The sequence below is a fragment of the Rana temporaria genome, chromosome 11 (assembly GCF_905171775.1).
Source record: "Rana temporaria chromosome 11, aRanTem1.1, whole genome shotgun sequence".
Classification (NCBI taxonomy): domain Eukaryota; kingdom Metazoa; phylum Chordata; class Amphibia; order Anura; family Ranidae; genus Rana; species Rana temporaria.
In genome coordinates this window covers 31,290,526-31,310,060 of record NC_053499.1, presented here as the reverse complement: position 1 = coordinate 31,310,060, position 19,535 = coordinate 31,290,526, and the positions used below count along the sequence as shown (strand labels likewise).

The 19,535-nt window shown below is 37.3% G+C and overlaps 1 protein-coding gene across 9 annotated transcripts in view; it reads right to left on the bottom strand.

Moving 5' to 3' along the window:
• PAX6 (paired box 6) overlaps positions 1-19,535 on the bottom strand; it is a 53,390-nt gene that overhangs the window by 15,511 nt on the left and 18,344 nt on the right. For 3 of the 9 annotated variants that reach the window (XM_040328315.1, XM_040328314.1, XM_040328319.1), the window contains 4 exons: positions 12,762-12,892; positions 12,199-12,240; positions 11,893-12,108; positions 11,486-11,651 (listed from right to left, as the gene is read on the bottom strand). In XM_040328315.1, coding sequence (XP_040184249.1) covers positions 11,486-11,651; positions 11,893-12,108; positions 12,199-12,240; positions 12,762-12,892 — 555 coding nt within the window. Of the gene's footprint in view, positions 1-11,485; positions 11,652-11,892; positions 12,109-12,198; positions 12,241-12,761; positions 12,893-13,291; positions 13,510-19,535 lie in introns of those variants that run through there. The other 6 variants (XM_040328318.1, XM_040328320.1, XM_040328316.1 and 3 more) reach the window with 4 other exon arrangements.

Below are 19,535 nucleotides of genomic sequence, written 5' to 3'. Positions count from 1 at the left end.
CAAGCTGTTATGGCACACCATTAAAAGGAAAAAAATAATTTACTATGCAAGGCGCCGCATACATGGTTCTCCTTGTTTAAATTGTTTTGAGGTTCATCAATAAAAAAAATTTACAGGGCCAAAATATGAACTTAAGGCAAAGATAAATAACACAAATTCCATAAATAATCATTAATACATAAATAACAATATTTTTTAAATGCAAGCAGTCTAAGTACCTGAATCTGACCTGGCATCAGCCACTTGTATTCCCTGTACAGCAGGGCTGGAGTGTAATGCCACGTACACACAATCGTAAATTCCGACAAGAAAATCTTGGATTTTTTCTGACGGAATGTTGGCTTAAACTTGTGTTGCATACACACGGTCACACAAATCTTGTCAGAATTTCCCATCGTCGAGTACGCGGTGATGTACAAGACGTACGACGAGCCGAGATCAATGAAGTTCAATAGGCAGTTCGGCTCAGAATTGCATACAGACGAGCAGATTTTCCGTTAGGAACTTTTTCCGCCAGAAAAATAGAGAACCTGCTCTCAATCTTTTGTTGGCGGAAATTCTGACAGCAAAAGTCCGATGGAGCTGACACATGGTCTGAATTTCCGTCCAAAAGCTCACATCAGACTTTTCTTTGTGGAATTTTCAATCGTGTGTACACAGCATTACAGGAAGAAGCAATACAAGAAGCCAATAAGATCATGTGCTGTCAGAAAGCATGCTGAGAAAAGTGATGACGAGATGAGCTCATGACTGTAGTGCTTCTCTTTTCACTCAGTCATAGGCTGGGGGGCAGGTCCAGGAAGACCTGGTCTCACCGGAAGTGGTTTGAATGATAATGGCTGAGGATGTTTAGCAGCAGAAAATGCACTGCAGTGGAAATCTCTGGGTTGATTCTAAATATTGCAGTAAAAGTTGGTGTAGTTATTTTATCTTTTAATTGGCTCTTCAGTTTTACATTGTTATTTTTGGCTGGCGCTTCAATTTAAAGTCTATTTGAAGTCAAACTTTTTGTTCATTTTAGATAAAGTAGGGAATTGTTCAAATGTCTGTGAGGTTTTTTTTGCCATCTGTATCTCATTAGTGAGATTTCCCTTTACTTCCTGTATTGTATACACAACAAGAAATAGGAGAAAATCACTCCAAAGTCAAGGAAATCCACTTTCAGACAGCAAATATCCCCAATTAAAGATTTCTATTCCTGTTCTGGTGGCAACCTAAAATGTGGGATTTTTTGTGCTGGTGACAGTGGTCCTTAGGACAAATGAAGAGTGTGAATTTCCCTAACAGGGACACAGGCAGCAGTAAGACCTGACAGAGATTTTAATTTCTTACCACTATCTATCTAAAGCTACAATAAAAAGTTTTGATACATTTTAAATTAATCAAGCACATTAAGGTCAGTGATGTACAGCATAGGTCTCCAAACTTTCAAAACAAATGTTTTCAAGCCTTCAGATTTTAGGAGGGCTGGACTATGGGCAGTGGCAGTAGAAAATGTCCTGGTGTCAGTGGGAATAAGCAGTGCCCCATCTTTGGTATTGGTGGGAGGAATAGTGCCCTATTGTTGGTGCCATTGGAAGGAATAGGGCCTCATTCTTGGTGTCATTGGAAAGAATAGTACCCCATTGTTGGTACATTTGGAAGGAATAGTGCTCAATCGTTGGTGTCACTGGGTGAAATAGTGCCCCATTGTTGATGTTAGTGGCAGGAATTATGCCTCAGTGTTGGTGTACAGCATTCGTTAATGGCTAATCAGTGTTTCCTTAATGACTCTTGAAAGTCTTTGATTAGCTACTATAGTTATTTCTTAAATTATTAAAGAAAGAAAGAAAGAAAGATACTTTTACTGGACTTAAGTGGTCTTAGTATTAAGTATTAAGATGAATGTTGGAAGATCCACCCAGTGAATGTGCTGACATGCCCAGTATGGGCCCTATTTTTGGGAAATCTTAAGGATCTGCTGAGTAAAAAATCATCTCACCTGATTAATTAATTAATTGTTTCCAGAGATTGGCTGGTTAGGACATGTCACCCCATGTACCTATAAACATGTGATCATTCCTGGATTGTCTGATGATTGTGTTTGAGCACATTGTTTTTATACACTTTATGACTCCTACTTTGTACATAAGCAATTTTTAAAGTACCCATAGCAACCAGTCAGCGATCATCCTTTATTGTTCTGACTCCTCTTCCCATCATCATCATCATTGTGCAGTCAACAATCACTTAATACAAAACCTAATACAAGTGGAATTAAACTCCATCCATTACAGACAGGAGTCAATACCAGATACTGCAGGCTTACAGAACATATGTCATAAACCTTAAATGTACCATTTTATAGTTGTTTATTGTAGGCTTTATGAACATATGTAAGGTACATAATCTTAAATGTGGCATTGTCTTAGTTGTTTATTGTCTCTGATTTAAAGGAACCATGCCAGGTTGAAGACTGTACTTCAAAAGATTGTTGGTGGTCTCTTGAATCCAAAAATCCCCTTTTCTCTTATTACTTTCTATCCTAGTACTTATTAATGTAGTACCAATCATTTTATCAATGTTCATTTAGGAGAACCTGTCACGATGGTAGTAACCTCTCAAGACTCCCATTCAGTGCTGGAAACACCCCTTGCCCTATCACTGTGCATGATGCTTCATAGGTCTGCCCTGGAACTAGCCTCCACAATTCAAACAATATCACATCCAGCCATAGATGTCATGGGGGTTGATTTGCTAAAAAAAAAGTTGAGGTTGTTAAATTACCAATCAATTTTAGTAAATAATGTCAACTTGTGTATACCCAATACCCAATCATGTGCGCATTTACATTTTTTTTTTGCTATATGAATGGTCTCTACTCTCTTTAGTGAATCAACCTCTAAGTGTCAGGTGACACTATATGCAAGCTTCCTTTAGGGACCTTGTTATAAATCAAGCCAGCACCAGACCCATATGTTTCCTTCTTTCATTAGAAGTGCACAAATCATGATGACAAATTGTCAACAACCATTCGATAAATAAGTGCTGCCATTTTATTGAATCCTTTAAGAAGCTGGCTTGCTCTTCCCACCCTACCTTTTGAGCATCCCTATTGCATAGTGAAATCCCCTCTCACATTAAAGGACCAAAAGGGGGCTTTGGGGGATGGGTCAAACTTAACTTTAAAAGTTGAAATGGCTTATGTCTCTAAAGACATGCTGGTAGGTTAAAGCAGGAGTAAACCCATCCATAAAACAGTTTCATTTACGGCACATGCCGGAAATGTAACACTCCCATTAGTTGTGCTCTCAACCAAACTATCAAACCATCCAATGGCTGGTTTCATAACTGATCACATGTGCAGAATCATGGCAGTTGTAGATTAAACAGAGGCAAAGATGGCAGCTTCCTTGGCTGAAAACGATAGGGGGTTTACGTACACTTTAATTGGCTCTTGTCTAAACTGGCTTTAGTATGTGTATGAGTGTGAGTTAGGGACCTTAGATTGTAAGCTCCTTGAGGGAAGGGACTGATATGACTATACAATATATGTGTAAAGAGCTGCATAAGTTGATGATGCTATATAAGTACCTGTGATATATCGATAAAGTAAATGTTCAGCTACCTAGATCTGTGCATATCTGAATGTTCTGATTATCTTAGAAGTATTTTTTAACTAAAGGCAGCATGTATTATTTTTCCTATCTTATGCTTAGCTTAAAGTTCCCAGATTTATGACAAATTAACAAAATGTAAATTTATACGGCGTCAGTATAATATATATATATATATATATATATATATATATATATATATATATATATATATCCTGGACAAGACTCTCGCATCTGATCTGCATTGAGTTTGCATGTTCTCCTTGTTCTTGAGTGGGTTTTCTATGGCACACTAGTTTCCTTCTACACTCCAAAGATATGCTGGTAGGTTAATTTTCTTCTGGCCAAAGTGGCTCTAGTGTGTGTATGTATGCATGCATGCAAACTAGAGACTTTAGAGACCTTGAGAGCAGGAAGTGATGTGAAAGCGCTGCATAAATTGCCGGCACTATATAAATTGCTGTCATTTAAAAATAGTCAGTGCATATATATATATATATATATGTTTGATTAAGATGATTGGGTATATTTTGCCAAATCGGTTCAGCCAGCTCTATAGCTTCCCCAGATCTTATTTTAAAATATGGGTATACAGGATTGTTTCTTATAGCATTGTATACTGTATGGTCTGTATTCATTGCTGCTACATAAGAATTCCAGTATCTCTGTATGCTTATGCCTTGTGTGCTGGCTCTCCCAAAAAAAAAGAGAGCTTTAAACGATCTTTTGAGAGGCCTTTACCGGGGTTAAAAACGTTAGCCGTGTATAATTTTAAATCCAGAGAATAGAAATTACCCCCTCCTTCCTTCTCTGGCTGCGCTCTGGGAATGTGTAAAGAAGGAGCCGGCTTACCCAGTGGCTCACACCTAGCAGCTCCCTCTGCTTCTTTCAGCTTCAAATACCTCCAGTGCGCTGCCTTCTGATATTGAGTTACATATAATAAAAAACTGACACTCAATTAAGATATCTTCTTTAAGGTCTATTTAGAAAGCCCTAAAAAGGAGCCAGTGAATAGGCCTGCTCCACCTTACAGGACCTAATCCATAAAGAAGGGAGAGTGAATGTGTGTCCCATTATCCTACAGCTAGACCATCTGACGCGGTGTATGGGATTTGTTTCTTGGAAGAGAGAAGGGGGGAAATAGCGGGCTCTGGGAAATTAGAATCATTCCTGAGTTTCTTAGTGTCTTAATCAGTGAGGCGGAAAACCAGCAAAATAAGATAGCAAAAACCGATCCAGGCACCTTTCAGCTCCAGAGCCGGGATCAAAACATAGGAGCATCTGTTGAAAAGAGAAAATGTCTAAATCCTATAGAGAGCTTTAGACTTATGAGCAAAAAAAAGAGAGGGGGAGAAAAGTGTCTCAGTGATCCTTAAAACCACTAAATCGCTGGAGAATTTTCTCCGGGACTGAGATGTCTCTCCCTTTTTTTGTTCTGCCAAGCCTTCTGTGTGTCTATTATTTCATTCACTGTTTCATGGTGTTGCTAATATTGGGAACATATTTGTAGCCCTCTGAGACCTCACCCTGCCTTATGCTTTCTGGGTAATGGGCTCTTATGAAACAGCAACCTCCCCGAGCAAGGAAAGCACATTAGGAAGGAGAGAGAGAGACAGGGAAAGAGGGGAAGTGTAAAGGGAGCATGGTTATTCTAAGAGAGATACAACTTCTAATTAATGCTACTTCTAAAATGCCTTGTGTTCGAGAGATGAGTTCTTTACATCACTGGCACTTAGTTTTATGTGACTGGGAATGCACGCGTGAGCCATAATTTTGCAGGATACATTGACCATTGTACTGTGTATGTGCGCTTGAGAGCCAAAATACAAAAGGATTCTAAGTCAGCCATTCTACTAGGGACTAAGGTTCCTCCAAAGGATGCTAGGAGTTTCTTGAGTGATGGCTGGCTGACCTCCCATTTGATGATTCCTGTATAGTTCCATGGACAACACCACTTGGCAGAGTTATGACACCAATGGTCTTTTTGAGCTGTCTTTAAGGGTGCCATTCTAACCACCACTGTAATGGTTCCATTCTGCCTAGTGACCACCAATGTAAGAGGAGTTTTTCTCATTGGCCTTCAATTAATTGGTTTTAGTAGAGGTTTGCCGGTACCTTTAAATTATTTTACAGGTTTCTCCAAGGTAATAAAAGGTTGAGAATGGCTGCTCTAGATATAGGTGTGGGTGTGTGGCTGTATAAAAATGGGCTACCGATTTGACTAGATCAGAACCATCTACATGAGAAAAGTTTGGCTTAGAGTACCATAATTTAATTTCTCACCCATTTGGTGTGGATTTTGCAAAGCTGAACTTAGCTGGATGCATGTAAACGCAAGAGACCTTTATGTGTCTTCATCAGAATTAAGTTTGTCTGCGAAACAAAGGAAATTATGTTTTGTGTCCCTTTTGTTCTGGGAAGTTATTATTTGTCATAGTTGAAGGAAATGCTTGCGCATTTTTAGCATCCAGGTGCGGTGGGCTTTTGCATCTGCAATGGCCAGTTACCAGTGATGTCTCCTATGGGGATATTATAGCCTCTGCACAGGAGTAGCCAGAGCTGTATGTATATTGGGGATGCTCAGGTGTTTCTTAATGTGTCTATACGCAAATGCGTTCAAATATGTGTACACAGTCAGCTTTTTTTACACATTTAAACTAATCTTCTTCTGGGAAAAGACACTGCCAGAAGATCCGTGTCCCAATAGCCACAAAGTTGACACTAGTGTGCATGAAGCTTAAATGCAACATGATAATATGTTGTGTTAACGCAATGCACAGAGGATGATTTGCTAAAATAACGAAGAATCTTCACAAAAAGTTTAATCTGTGCAGGATTGGGTATTCGAAGTAAACAAGACATTTTTTGGATAATTAGAGTGAATAGTCGCACAATTTGATCCAAAAGTCTGAATGAGCCCTCAGTTCTTAAAGGTTGAAATAGCATGTTGGGATTTATAGTGCGCCCACAGCTAAAAAGAGATTGTCTAAATTAAATATATATATATATATATATATATATATATATATATATATATATATATATATATATATATTTATTTATTTATTTTTTACTGGGACATATAGCACCTCTGTTAGTAGACTGAACTGACACTTGTCCAAGACTAAATACTTAAAGCAGTTTTAGAAACAAAAATTGTGTATAGATACATAGAACTAAAGATATTTAAGAAGTAAACTTATATAACGCATATCTTTTTATCTATATATCTATCTGCCTGTCTATCGTAACTCATTAACTGCTTTAAATTTTTAGTCTTGGACAAGCGTCAGTTCAGAAAGAAAAAAAATGCTAAAAACGCAATAGTGTACACTGTTTGGTTGGCGCTATCTATCTACAATTTATAGCTGTATCTTCTTTTTGGACAACCTCTGTCTGCCTCCAGGGGCATTGTTCTTTCATGCTATTTCAACATTGTATACCAAAAATTCTCACTTTTTTAATTTTATATATCTCCCTGTTATTTTTATATCATTTTTTTTTTATGCATGTATTCATCTGATGCCTGATTTTGGCTTTGCCGTTCACCAGAACGCTTGTTTTCCTCTCCACTATTATACTGCCCTAAACTTTTTTTATTATCACTAAGATTTTACTTTAATTTTCATGTATGACTACAGCTAAATTAGACTAACAGTACTGTAGTAATGATGTTAAGTGATCTGTTTGCAGACTGTAACTGGGAATTTCCCAATCTGTAATAACCTTCTTCCTTGATAAAGGTCCAACCTATGGCTAGCCAGGATGATAATATTCGTCATGCTCTGGGCAAACTCTTTGCCTCCAGACGCACATGAACGATGATGTGGTCCTAGCCTGATGCAGCAGTAGAAGTGGAGTGTATTTATGTGATAGGTTAATTGTCTTCTGTCCAAAATTGGCCCTAGTATATGAATGTGAGTTAGGGCCTTAGATTGTAAGCTCCTTGAGGGTAGGGACCGATGTGAATGTACAATGTATATGTGAAGCGCTGTGTAAATTTACAGCGCTATATAAATTCCTTAATAATAATAATAATGTAAACAAGGTTTTAAAGTTGATCCAATGACCTGGAGCCATCTTTTTGTGTTAGAGGACAGGGAGGTGTCCCTCTCTTTAGCTCAAGGGTCCTTCTGTGGCTGACAACCAGTATAAGGATCATCGGTGACCTGAGCCCCACTTTCCCATCTTAGACCCCCTTCTTATATTGTCTTTCTAATTGGCAAGCAGGACCATATCGTGTCCAAGGGTCTCCTGTGAAACATTTCCACAGCTTGCCCCTCCAACTAGACGCTTATTCATGTCTCCTTAATGAGAAACAAAACGATCTCTAATGAGCAATTACATAGCGACAGGACTGTTCCCATAACAAATTCTTCTGTGTGACAGAAACATCCATTGTGGAGAACATTGGGCAGACACTTCTAGACTGCACACAAAAAGCAGGTTGTGTTCCTGCACCTAGTCTGAATGAATAAGGGACCATCAGGGTTTGGGAAGAGTAGGAGCCGTATATAGGAGATTCTGGAAATTAATTAAACTCTCCTTCCATTGTTATCCATACACCATATGGATACTTTAATATAAGTGATTCCTGCCATTGGGGAAGACCCTGCCCCCTTCTCCCCAGCAGCATGCCTACAGAAATAAACATGAATATAGAAACGTGCAGTAACCCATGTCAACCAATCAGAAATTTCTTTAAATGTTCTGACTGCTTGAAGAAGCCAACGTGCAATCGGATTGGTTGATATTGGACACTGTGCTTGTGATTCATTAAACATCGCCTTGTATATGAAGCTATCTGCAGTAAGCCATTTCAAAGTACAGTTCATCTTTGCTGATCTCACTAAAGCCCCATTCACACATTAGGACTTAATAAGCCCAAATTTAAAGGTGATGTACTAAAGGCAAAATACTCAATAAAAAACGCAGAAGAGGTTGTAAAAAAAAAAAAAAAAAAAAAAAACATTTTCTCCGTTTCCGATTGGATATTGGATATATTACAAAATTAGGCAACATCTACATTTTATTAAATAGGACTCAGAAGATGTTCTCTTCTTTTCCAAATACAGGCAGGAAAAGGTACATAGGCGCTGCAGATGACCTATAACTTACTGCTGTGCAGAAGCCTTACCATATGGCCGTAAGGACTTCTCTATCCACCAACCTTCTGGCACAAGCTGGGTAGGGCAGCAGTGGCAGCTGTCCAAGGTACAGAGGAGAATTTGGGTGCGTTATCACATTGATTTTAAAAAAGGGACAATGAAAATGCAGTGAAGTGTACAAAGCGTGGATTAAACTAATAATATTATAAATTTTTAATTATTAATTGATAATATTTTTATACCAGAGCTGAGACTGCTGTGAGAAAAGCAGACCACAAATAAATCATGAGCTCGCCAATAAATCTCTACACTTGTATAATGGAATGGGATTAGTGAGAATATGAAGGATGCTACAACCTCGGGAATGTATTTGGACCTTTGGACTAGAGGGATGGGATACATTTTATTGTCTATTGTTTTAAATATGTAATGTTGGGTGTTGTATTGTATTTTTTTTGTGATATTTTTCTATGTATAAGTATTTGTTGGAAAAAAAATGCAATAGATAAAATATTGATTCAAAAATGGCATGGGTTTGTCTGAAGAGTGAATTGGGTTGGGTGTTACTGTAAACGTAATTCCCTAGTGGCACCTCTAGTCTTAGACTTTGTTGTGACCACTGTGCCACAGGCGCTTTCATGTATATGATATGCCCCAGTGGCATAAATGTCAGTGGTTGCCCCATGCTCTGTTGTCCCGGTGCCCCTGGTACCAACATAATAAAAAAAAATCACACACACAGCAATAGACGCCCTACACAGCTTTTCCCAATACTCAACAGCACTGCAAAATCCATGCCATACATTAACCTATCAATGCTGTGCCCACTGGCATTACTTCAGGGATTTACCACATGTATAGGGTAAATCAAAGTCACAATCACAGACAAAACATGGCTAAGGAAAGGTTTTAAAACACAAATTAAACACATATACATTAGGTCCAACTTGACTGTGTTAAACACAGGCTGGCAAGTCTGGAGGACAAGGTAACCACTTTAATAATTCATTCACCTATTTATTGAATAGCACCTTCATAATATTGTGCCACATCTGCCAACTAAGGGCAAACTCTGCCTGAAATAAGTAATGTGCCCTGTGGGGTGGATACCCTACTGCCCCTATGACCACTGCCAGACCCACCAAATGGCAGATGGAGAACACAATTTAAAAGACTGTGGGGAATCTCTGCCATTCTATAATGCCCAGTGTTCCAACCTTTCAGTCTTTATAAGCATATACAAATAGAAAACAAGAGCAAGGGACAATCTATCCAGGCATGCAGTATTATACATATAAAAAAAAGAGCATAACGTTATCTACCTATGTGGAGTGCAACAACACATGTCCATCTATATGGAGCAATATATACAGCAATATCTGTCTGTCTGCTCATACACCTATCTCTCTATATCTATAAATGACTGTATGTATATATAGATCTAGATAGACTGTATGTATGTATGTATGTATGTATGTATATATATATATATATATATATATATATATATATACATACACACACACACACACACACACACACACACACACACACACACAGTCTATGGGAAGCAGCAGTACCTTTTATAGGTCAGTAATGTGTCTCCTGTGTATAGAAGTACAGACCAGTATTTGCAGTACACATCTTTATTGCAAGATACAAAGTAACAATAGATAATGTTACTTTGTACAGAAAGAATAAGAAGTGTGCAGCAAACTCTTCAGGATCTCTCTCTCATATATATATATATATATATATATATATATATATATATATATATATATATATATATACATATACACACACACTTACTAGTAGTCATTCATTATCATTTTTTAATCAACCTTAATCTAGATTCCAATTCAAGATAAAAACACATTACAGTAAAATTGCATTAAAATATCTTTGTGCACCCATTAAAGGGGCGCCTGTCTTTATATCTATATATATATATATATATATATATATATATATATATATATATATATATATTTCTGTCCATGAGGGTGATTTACTGAAGAGGTTGATAATTAACTATTTGCGAATTTAGATTTGATTTCTCTCAATACACACTGTGCAAAAGAAATAAACAGGGATTTACCTTTCTCCTGATTGGATAATTAAAGTGAATCTTCACTCAATTATTAAGTGAAAATGATCAACAACTTTAGTAAATCAGCCCCAGTGTATCTATCTTGTGGTATCTATTATTATCTTTCTTTCTTTCATTCCTTCTATCTTTCTCTTTGTGTGTATATATATATTTATGTATTACAGTACATACATGTAATATCGATCTATCTATCTCTAGTCTCTCTCTCAAGTCTATATCTATCTATCTTTCTATCTCAATCTATCTATCTCTGGTCTATCTCTCTCTCGTCTCTATCTCTCTCTCATCTCAATCTATCTATCTATCTCTAGTCTATCTATCGATCTATCTAATTATCTTTATCTTGCCTCTCTAGTACAATATCATACACAAGTCAGATTATTTCCTCCTATCACATGCATCAAGGAAACACAATAACAATCTCATTGCCATTCCAATGTAACACAATGCAGTACACAGTACAAATCCATTCAGCAACTCCAAAGCAATTATTCTGCGACAAATACTGGATGATATCAATGTAAACATGCATTTCTTCATCCAACATATAAACCTCCAAATCGTCCATATCTACCATCAGCAAATACTAGAAACCAGCAGGTCACAATGCTGAACATAGCGATACAATATAACAAAGGGTAAATAATATAGAGTATATATGTGTGTACCCTGTGTCGGCTGGCCTGGCACTGATGTACCCGGGTACCACCCTGGTCGGGTCCCCCATGTGCCCGTCTGTCCGTTCAGCATCCTCAGCTTGTCATACATGCCATCTGCGCCCATCTGTTGCTTCTCGCTAGCCAGGTTGCGCAGCACTCGGTTTATCGAAGATACCTGCGGGGGGGAGATCGGGACAGTTCAAGTCATAGGTAACAAATCAAGTCCGATCATTAAAAAAAAATCGTTGAATGCCTTTTTAATTCTGTTTTGGTCGGTTCATACAACTTAAATCATTACAAGTTGTTTCCAGCTTCAGGGGACTTGAGTTACAACAGGCGCAATGTACAGCGCGTTTCCCCCCCACGCGTTTCCCCCAACCCGCGCTAACATCTCCCCCCCCCCCCCATTGACTTACACTAGGGATGTTGTCGTTGGTACAGACGCCTTCAGACAGCAACCTGTCCCGGATCTCCCAGGCAAAGATGGAGGGGCACTCTCGCTTATATTGGGCTATTTTGCTAACCACTTCTGGGGTGGCCACCCTGGGTTTGCTGCCCCCGATGGCTCTGGGCCTGATGGATCCAGTCTCGTAATACCTCCCCAAAATCTTACTCACGCAGCCGTTGGAGACCTGCACAGAGCAACGACACAAACCACATTATCAATAATTTCAAGACAATAGTACAATTTTATAGTAGGCATTAAACAATGACAAGCTTACGTTTTGACTATCCAGCACTTGAACTTTTGCATCTGCATGGCTCTATAATACAAAAATATACCTTCAATGGTACATGAGAACTTATGGCTTGGCTGATCATTTAACATTACTGTGGCCCTACACACTCTATTAAATCACTAAACAGTTAAATAAAAAAAAAATGAGAATTTTTTTTTCTTTTAACTATCTAAACTGGAACTGATAAGAACAGTCCTAATTAGTCCTAAAAGAGGAGGGAGTAGTAAGAGCCAAAACATAGGAGTCTATGTAAAGAGGAGATCAACGCTAATCAATACAAAGGAGATCAACGCTAATCAGTACAGATGCACGTTTACAACATGCAAAGTTCATATAAATCTGACTATCAAATTATTATTATTAATATTTAAAAAAAAAAAAGGTAAAAAATACCTATTTTTTTATTATTATTATTATTATTATTATTCAAGCAGATGAATGCCGAATGAAAAAGCTGGAGGGGCAGCATTATAAGTCAAATGGGTATCACAGAAAGCAAACGGACTAAAAAGAAGAGCATTTGCGTTGAAAGTAACGTTTGTCACCTGAAGGATCCTGGAAATATCGCAAGGTCTTGCTCCACTGTGAGCCAGCTCTACGATCTTCTGCCTTGTAGAATCGGGCAGGGGTCTGCCGTTGACAAAAACGCCACCAAGCTGGTTAACACCGCTGTGACCTGGAGGAAAAGAGAAAAAAAAAATAAACGGTAGAAATGCGTCAACGCCTCAAACGCACTTAGACGCCCAATTAATTAATGATGAAAAAAAATATATAAAAGACACCTAAAAACTCTTCTCCGACCCCAAACATCGTCCTGCTCCAGCCATCCCATGCTCCAAAATGGGTCTACAAACTCCAACTCCAGCAGTTAAATAACAACCCCCCCAATCCGTTCCAACGCCTCCTACAAGCAGCCAACGCTGCTCACAACAAACTGTCAGCAAATGAGCCTAGGCACCGTTCTAAGGAAGTCCAGTAGTGAAATAAGCTCCTAAAGACCACCGGGTTCCTTAGCAGACCTTCTTATTTTAGGAGTTTGGGGTTTAAAAAAAAAAGAAATAAAGGTCCCCCAAACCTGAAGGGTGATCCCAGCTAGGAAGCCTTTCCCTGGAGAGGATGTGCTCTGCTCAGCTCGCAGAGGGCTGATAAATCGTCTTGCAGGAGCGCAGGCTTCTTAGCAAATAAATAAGCACCAAATATAGAAGAGAGGGGGAAAGTATGATGAGTCTTTCTGACATTTGTCTTTAAAATAAAGCTAGCTGCACGTCAAGTTTGAGCTTAATTTCTGGAAATAGGCGGAAGTCGCCCTAGATCATGCATGGGAGGCTAATTGAAAAGATCATTTGAAGTACTTGTGGCAGGCTTGTCACTTTATGACAGTCCTCTGCTTTTGAAAATTGCATCGTCAGGACAAATGCTACCATGATAAAAAACGACCCTTTCTAGCCGGATCTGAATATCACTCAGGCTCAGAGATAAGCCTAGCACGAGTTCCTTCCAAAAAAAAAAAAGAAGAGGTGGAGGGGCACAACTTTTATATCTTTAAAGGGATGTTGCACTTCTTATTACCTTCTATTTATTTTTTCTTTATATTTTTAATGAACCCATCAGACCACAATCTATAGGTCCCCAATGGTTCAAATTAGAGGAAAGACCACTTCTTGCCTGTAGATTATTTGGGATAGGGGGGGGGGGGGGGGGCACAACTTTTATATCTTTAAAGGGATGCTGCACTTTTTATTACCTTCTATTTATTTTTTCTTTATATTTTTAATGAACCCCTCAGACCACAATCTATAGGCACCCCTTGGTCAACAATGGGTCAAATTAGAGGAAGGACCACTTCTTGTCTGTAGATTATTTAAGGATTGGGGGGGGGGGTCACAACTTTTATATTTTTAAAGGGTGTTTATTATAAAAAAAAAACTGCCACTTCCTATTATCTTCTATTTTAAATTTTAGCTTTGTATTTTCCATTAACACCACAATCTTTAGGCACCCCTTGGTCATCAATGGGTCAAATTAGAAGGACCATTTCTTGCCTGCAAATTATTTAGGGATTGGGGGCTCAACTTTTATATTTTTTAAAGGGATGCTGCACTTCTTATTACCTTCTATTTAGTTTTTCTTGTATATTTTTAATGAACCCCTCAGACCACAATCTATAGGTCCCCAATGGTTCAAATTAGAGGAAGGACCACTTCTCGCCTGTAGATTATTTGGGATAGGGGGGGTCACAACTTTTATATTTTTAAAGGGATGTTGCACTTCTTATTCCCTTCTATTTAATGATGTCTCTATATTTTTAATGAACCCTTCAGACCACAATCTATAGGTCCCCAATGGTTAAAATTAGAGGAAGGACCACTTCTTGTCTATAGATTATTTGGGATAGGGAGGGTCATAACTTTTATATTTTTAATGAACCCCTCAGACCACAATCTATAGGCATCCCTTGGTCACCAATGGATCAAATTAGAGGAAGGACCACTTCTTGCCTATAGATTATTTAAGGATTGGGGGGTCACAACTTTTATAGTTTTAAAGGGTGTTCATTATAACAAACTGCCACTTCCTATTATCTTCTATTTTAATTCTAGCTTTGTATTTTTCATTAACAGCACAATCTTTAGGCACCCCTTGGTCATCAATAGGTCAAATTAGAAGGACCATTTCTTGCCTGCAAATTATTTAGGGATTGGGGGCTCAACTTTTATTTACTTAAAGAATGTTCATTATACAAAACTGGAACTTTCTACTATCTTCTATTTTAATTATAACTTTATATTTTTTTATTGACACCTCACTCTGTAGGCATCCCTTGGTCATCAATGGGTCAAATTAGAAGACCGACCACTTCTTGCCTGCAGATTATTTAAGGATTGGGAGCTCAATTTTTATTTGCTTAAAGAATGTTCATTATACAAAACTGGAACTTTCTATTATCTTCTATTTTAATTATGACTTTGTATTTTTCATTGACACCTTGGTCATCAGTGGGTCAATTAGAAGAAAGACCACTTAGAAGAAAGACCACTTAGAAGAAAGTCCACTTTCTGCCTGGGAAGTATATAAGGATGGGGGGGGGGGGGCACCATTTTTATATTTTTAAAGGATGTTCATTATACAAACTGGCACTTCTTGTTACCTTTCTATTTTAATTCCAACTTTATATATTTTTTCATTACAACCCCCACACCCCAATCTATAGGTATCCCTTGATCATCAATTAGTCAAATTAGAAGAACAACCACACTTTTTGCCTGAGAATTATCTAAGGAGGGGGGGGCTACAACTTTTATATTTGTAAAGGATGTTCTGTATACAAACTGGCACTTCCCATTTATTTGAATTCCAACTTTTAATTACAACCTCCACACTATAACCTATAGGCATCCCTATGTCATCAATATGTCAATTTGGAAGATTGGCCACTTCTTGACTGCAGATTTAAGGACAATGTCACAATTTTTATATTTTTAAAAGAGTTTCATTATACAAACTGATACTTCCTACTATCTTCTGTTAAACTACTATAGCTTTATATTTTCCATTAGCCCCCTCACACCACAATCTATAGGCATCCCTTGGTCATCAATGGGTCAAATTAGAATAGAGACCACTAGTAGATTTTTTTAAGGATGGGGGGGTGGCATCATAACTTATATATTTTAAAGGATGTTCCTTATACAAACTGGCACTTCCTATTACTGTCTATTTATTGCTAGCTTTATATTTTTCATTATCCCCCTCACATCACAATCTATAGGCATCTATTGGTCTTCAATGGGTCAAATTAGAAGAGGGACCACTTCTTGCTTGCAGATTATTTAGGAATTATTATTAAGGATAATATATATATATATATATATATATATATATATATATATATATATATATATATATATATATATATTTTTATATTTATATTTTTCATGAACCTCCTCACACCACAATCTATAGGCATGCCTTGGTCATCAATAGGTCGAGATAAAAGTGGGACCACTTCCTGCCTAAAGGTTAGAAATATGAGCATTTAACAACGTGGATTTCAGTTAGGTGTAAAGATATGTTTGAGGGGGTCATTAAATACAGAATTATTATTATCATTATTTAAGGGTGGGGAAAAAACTTTTATATTTTTACAGCAGGATGTTCACTATTCAAACTGCCACTTTTAATTACATTCTTTTTAATTCTATACTTAAAATATTTTTTATTAACCCCTCACACCACAATCTATAGACATCCCTTGGCATCAATGGGTCAAATTAGCAGAGGGACCACTTCTTGCCATCAGACTAGATAAAGCATAATACAGGGGGGGGGGGGTCCTTTCATTGAGAAATATTATGAATTTGTTAAGGATGAAAGTGCACAAGTTTCTCAATTTTATAGGGTGGAACTGCACAACTTTTATATATTTTATAAGGATAGTGGGGCACAACTGCCATTTGTAAGGGTGGAGTGGCACATCTGACATTTGTAAGGGTGGAATGGCACAACTGTCATTTGTTTAAGAGTGAAGGAGCACAGGTTTATATATATATTTTTTTAAAGAATAGAAGGGCACAACTTTAATATTTTTAAGAGTCAAGGGTTATAACTGCCTTTTTTAAGGGTAGAGGGGCACAACTGTCATTTTTTTTTAAGAGTGAAGGAGCATGGGTCTTATATTTTTTGAAGGGCGGAAGGGCACAACTCTAATATTTGTTAAGAGTCAAGGGGTACAGCTCTCATTTTTAAGGGTGGAGGGGCACAACCGTCATTTTATAAGGGTAAAAGGCACAGGTTGTATTTTTTAAGGGTGGAGGGACACAACTTTCATATTTTTTAAGGGTGAGGGGGCCCAACTGTAACTTTTAAGAGTGGAGGGGCACAACTGTCATTTTTAAGGGTGAAGGGGCACAGCTGTCATTTTTAAGGATGGATGGGCACAACCGTTAATTTTCTAACAGTGAAGGCACAAGTTTTATTTTTTTTTAAGGCTGGAGGGGCACAACTTTCATATTTTTTTAAGGCTGCTACTTCCCATTCCTTTTTTTTTTAAATTCAAACTTTATATTTTTAATCAGTATCTATAAGCATAGCTTGGTCATTAATTAGTTAAAATAGTGACCACTTCTTGCCTGCAGATTATTGACAAGGAAAAAATGAAAGTTAAAAGCAATGCGGATTTCAGCTAGAGGTAAAGCATTGCACTCTTTAATAAATGAGCTGGAAAGAAGGGTGTCTTTACATTCAGAATTTTTTTTTTTTAAGGGGTACAGCTATTAAATATATTTTCAAGGCTGAAAAGGACAGAACATGTATTTTTTCTTTAAGGGAGATTAGCTATAAAATGTATATTTTATATTTTGATTAACCCCTTACACCACATTCTATAGGCATCCCTTGGTTTATCACAGTGGGGCAAGTTAGAAGTTGTACCACTTCTTGCCAGAAGGTACAAGGAAAATGAGGGTAGAGGCAATGCAGATTTGGCTTGGACGTAGAGAATTTAGTAAATTAGGCGAGTGAAGGGGGCTTTACATTTAAAATTACTTTTACCTTATAGGATTGATTTGTAGATACCCTCTTGACAGCCTGCAACCCCAATCCTCACAATAAGCTGACATTTTAACCCCCTCTTCACTATATATATATATATATATATATATATATATATATATATATATATATATATATATATATATATATATATATATATATAGTTTTTAAGGGTGAAGGGGCACAGCTGTCATTTTTAAGGATGGATGGGCACAACAGTTAATTTTCTAACAGTGAAGGCACAAGTTTTATTTTTTTAAGGCTATAGATATATATATATATATATATATATATATATATATATATATATATATATATATATATATATATATATATATATATATATATATATATATATATATTTATTTGTGCCCGTAGAATCAGCTCAATGTTATCCTATGAGTCCATTCACATTAGGACGCTGGTTCTTCTTTCTGATTGGAGTTGGAGGCAGAAAATACATGAAACTCTCCTAAACTCATCAAGACTTTGTACAAAAAAAAATGCTCTATATGAGCGTTTTTTTTACTCCAAATAGAACAGACTTTTTTTTCTTTTCTTTTTCTTTTTTTTTTTAAGCCCAGTGTGCATGGAGCAGAGTTTAGGAGAGTTTTGCGTTTTTTTCTGCCAGAAGCTCCAATCAAAAACGCAAACCAGAAGGGTTTTTTTTTTCTGCCTCTAAACGCTGAGCCTAAAATATGGAAATGGAGACAGCGTTTAGGTTTGTGATTTTTTTCCCCCACCGTTTTGGTAAATTGCTCTTATTTTATTCTTATTTTGCTTGGGGGTTGTACCTTATTTTAATATTTTAACAACACAACTGCAATCACCCCAACTCTAAACAAAGAAGGGCAAAAAGTTTAGGACAGACCAGGAAAGCTTAGAAACAAAAAGTATTTAGATAAAAAAAAAAAATAGATGACATTTTCTTGATCTGAGAAGAGAGAAGGGAAATTCTAACTTTTGACGTGTCTAATTTGCGCCTATTTTAAGCGATATTTCGAAAATATTAGCGCCAGAAAGAGCGAAGAGTGATGGAGACGCCACGACTGTCAGCTTTCCATTCAAGTCGCCCCACAAATTTGTCGACAATAAAAATCCACTTATTGACTTTTAATTTTTGCTGCAGGCACCTGTCCCCCGCACTCCATCCCCTGCAGGAATGTCATTTGCCGCGACCATTTATCAACTTACAAATGACACTGACAATGGCGAAAACTCCAAATTTCACTTAAAAGGTTAAAGTCTTCATCATGATCTGATTTCCCTCGGGAGGGCTAAGGACTGCGGCTCTCTGGCGATCATTAGCCACTCCTAAACAGCTAATAAGAAAGCATATGCTCCTGATTTGGAGCCCCTGGATTTTTTTTTTAGACCCCCAGGAATTGTTGTCATACAAGCCAGCGATGACCTTAACGCGAGCCACCCCAAAATAATCATACAAAAAATAACAGGGGGGGGGGGGCTCGACCGATAAAGATCGGCACAACCAGACACCTTGTAATGACATTTTCCGACACAGATTGCCCATTAAAGAGCACACTTTATAGGTCAAACCGTGAATATACAAGACAAATTAGTGCTATGTTCTATTTTTCGAGGGCATTAACCCTTCCTATGCCATCAATTTATATATATATATATATATATATATATATATATATATATATATATATATATATATATATATATATATATATATATATATAAGTATAAAAAAACAGCCTTATAGATCAACAATTTGCACCCAGCTTTCTGCTGTGTAACAT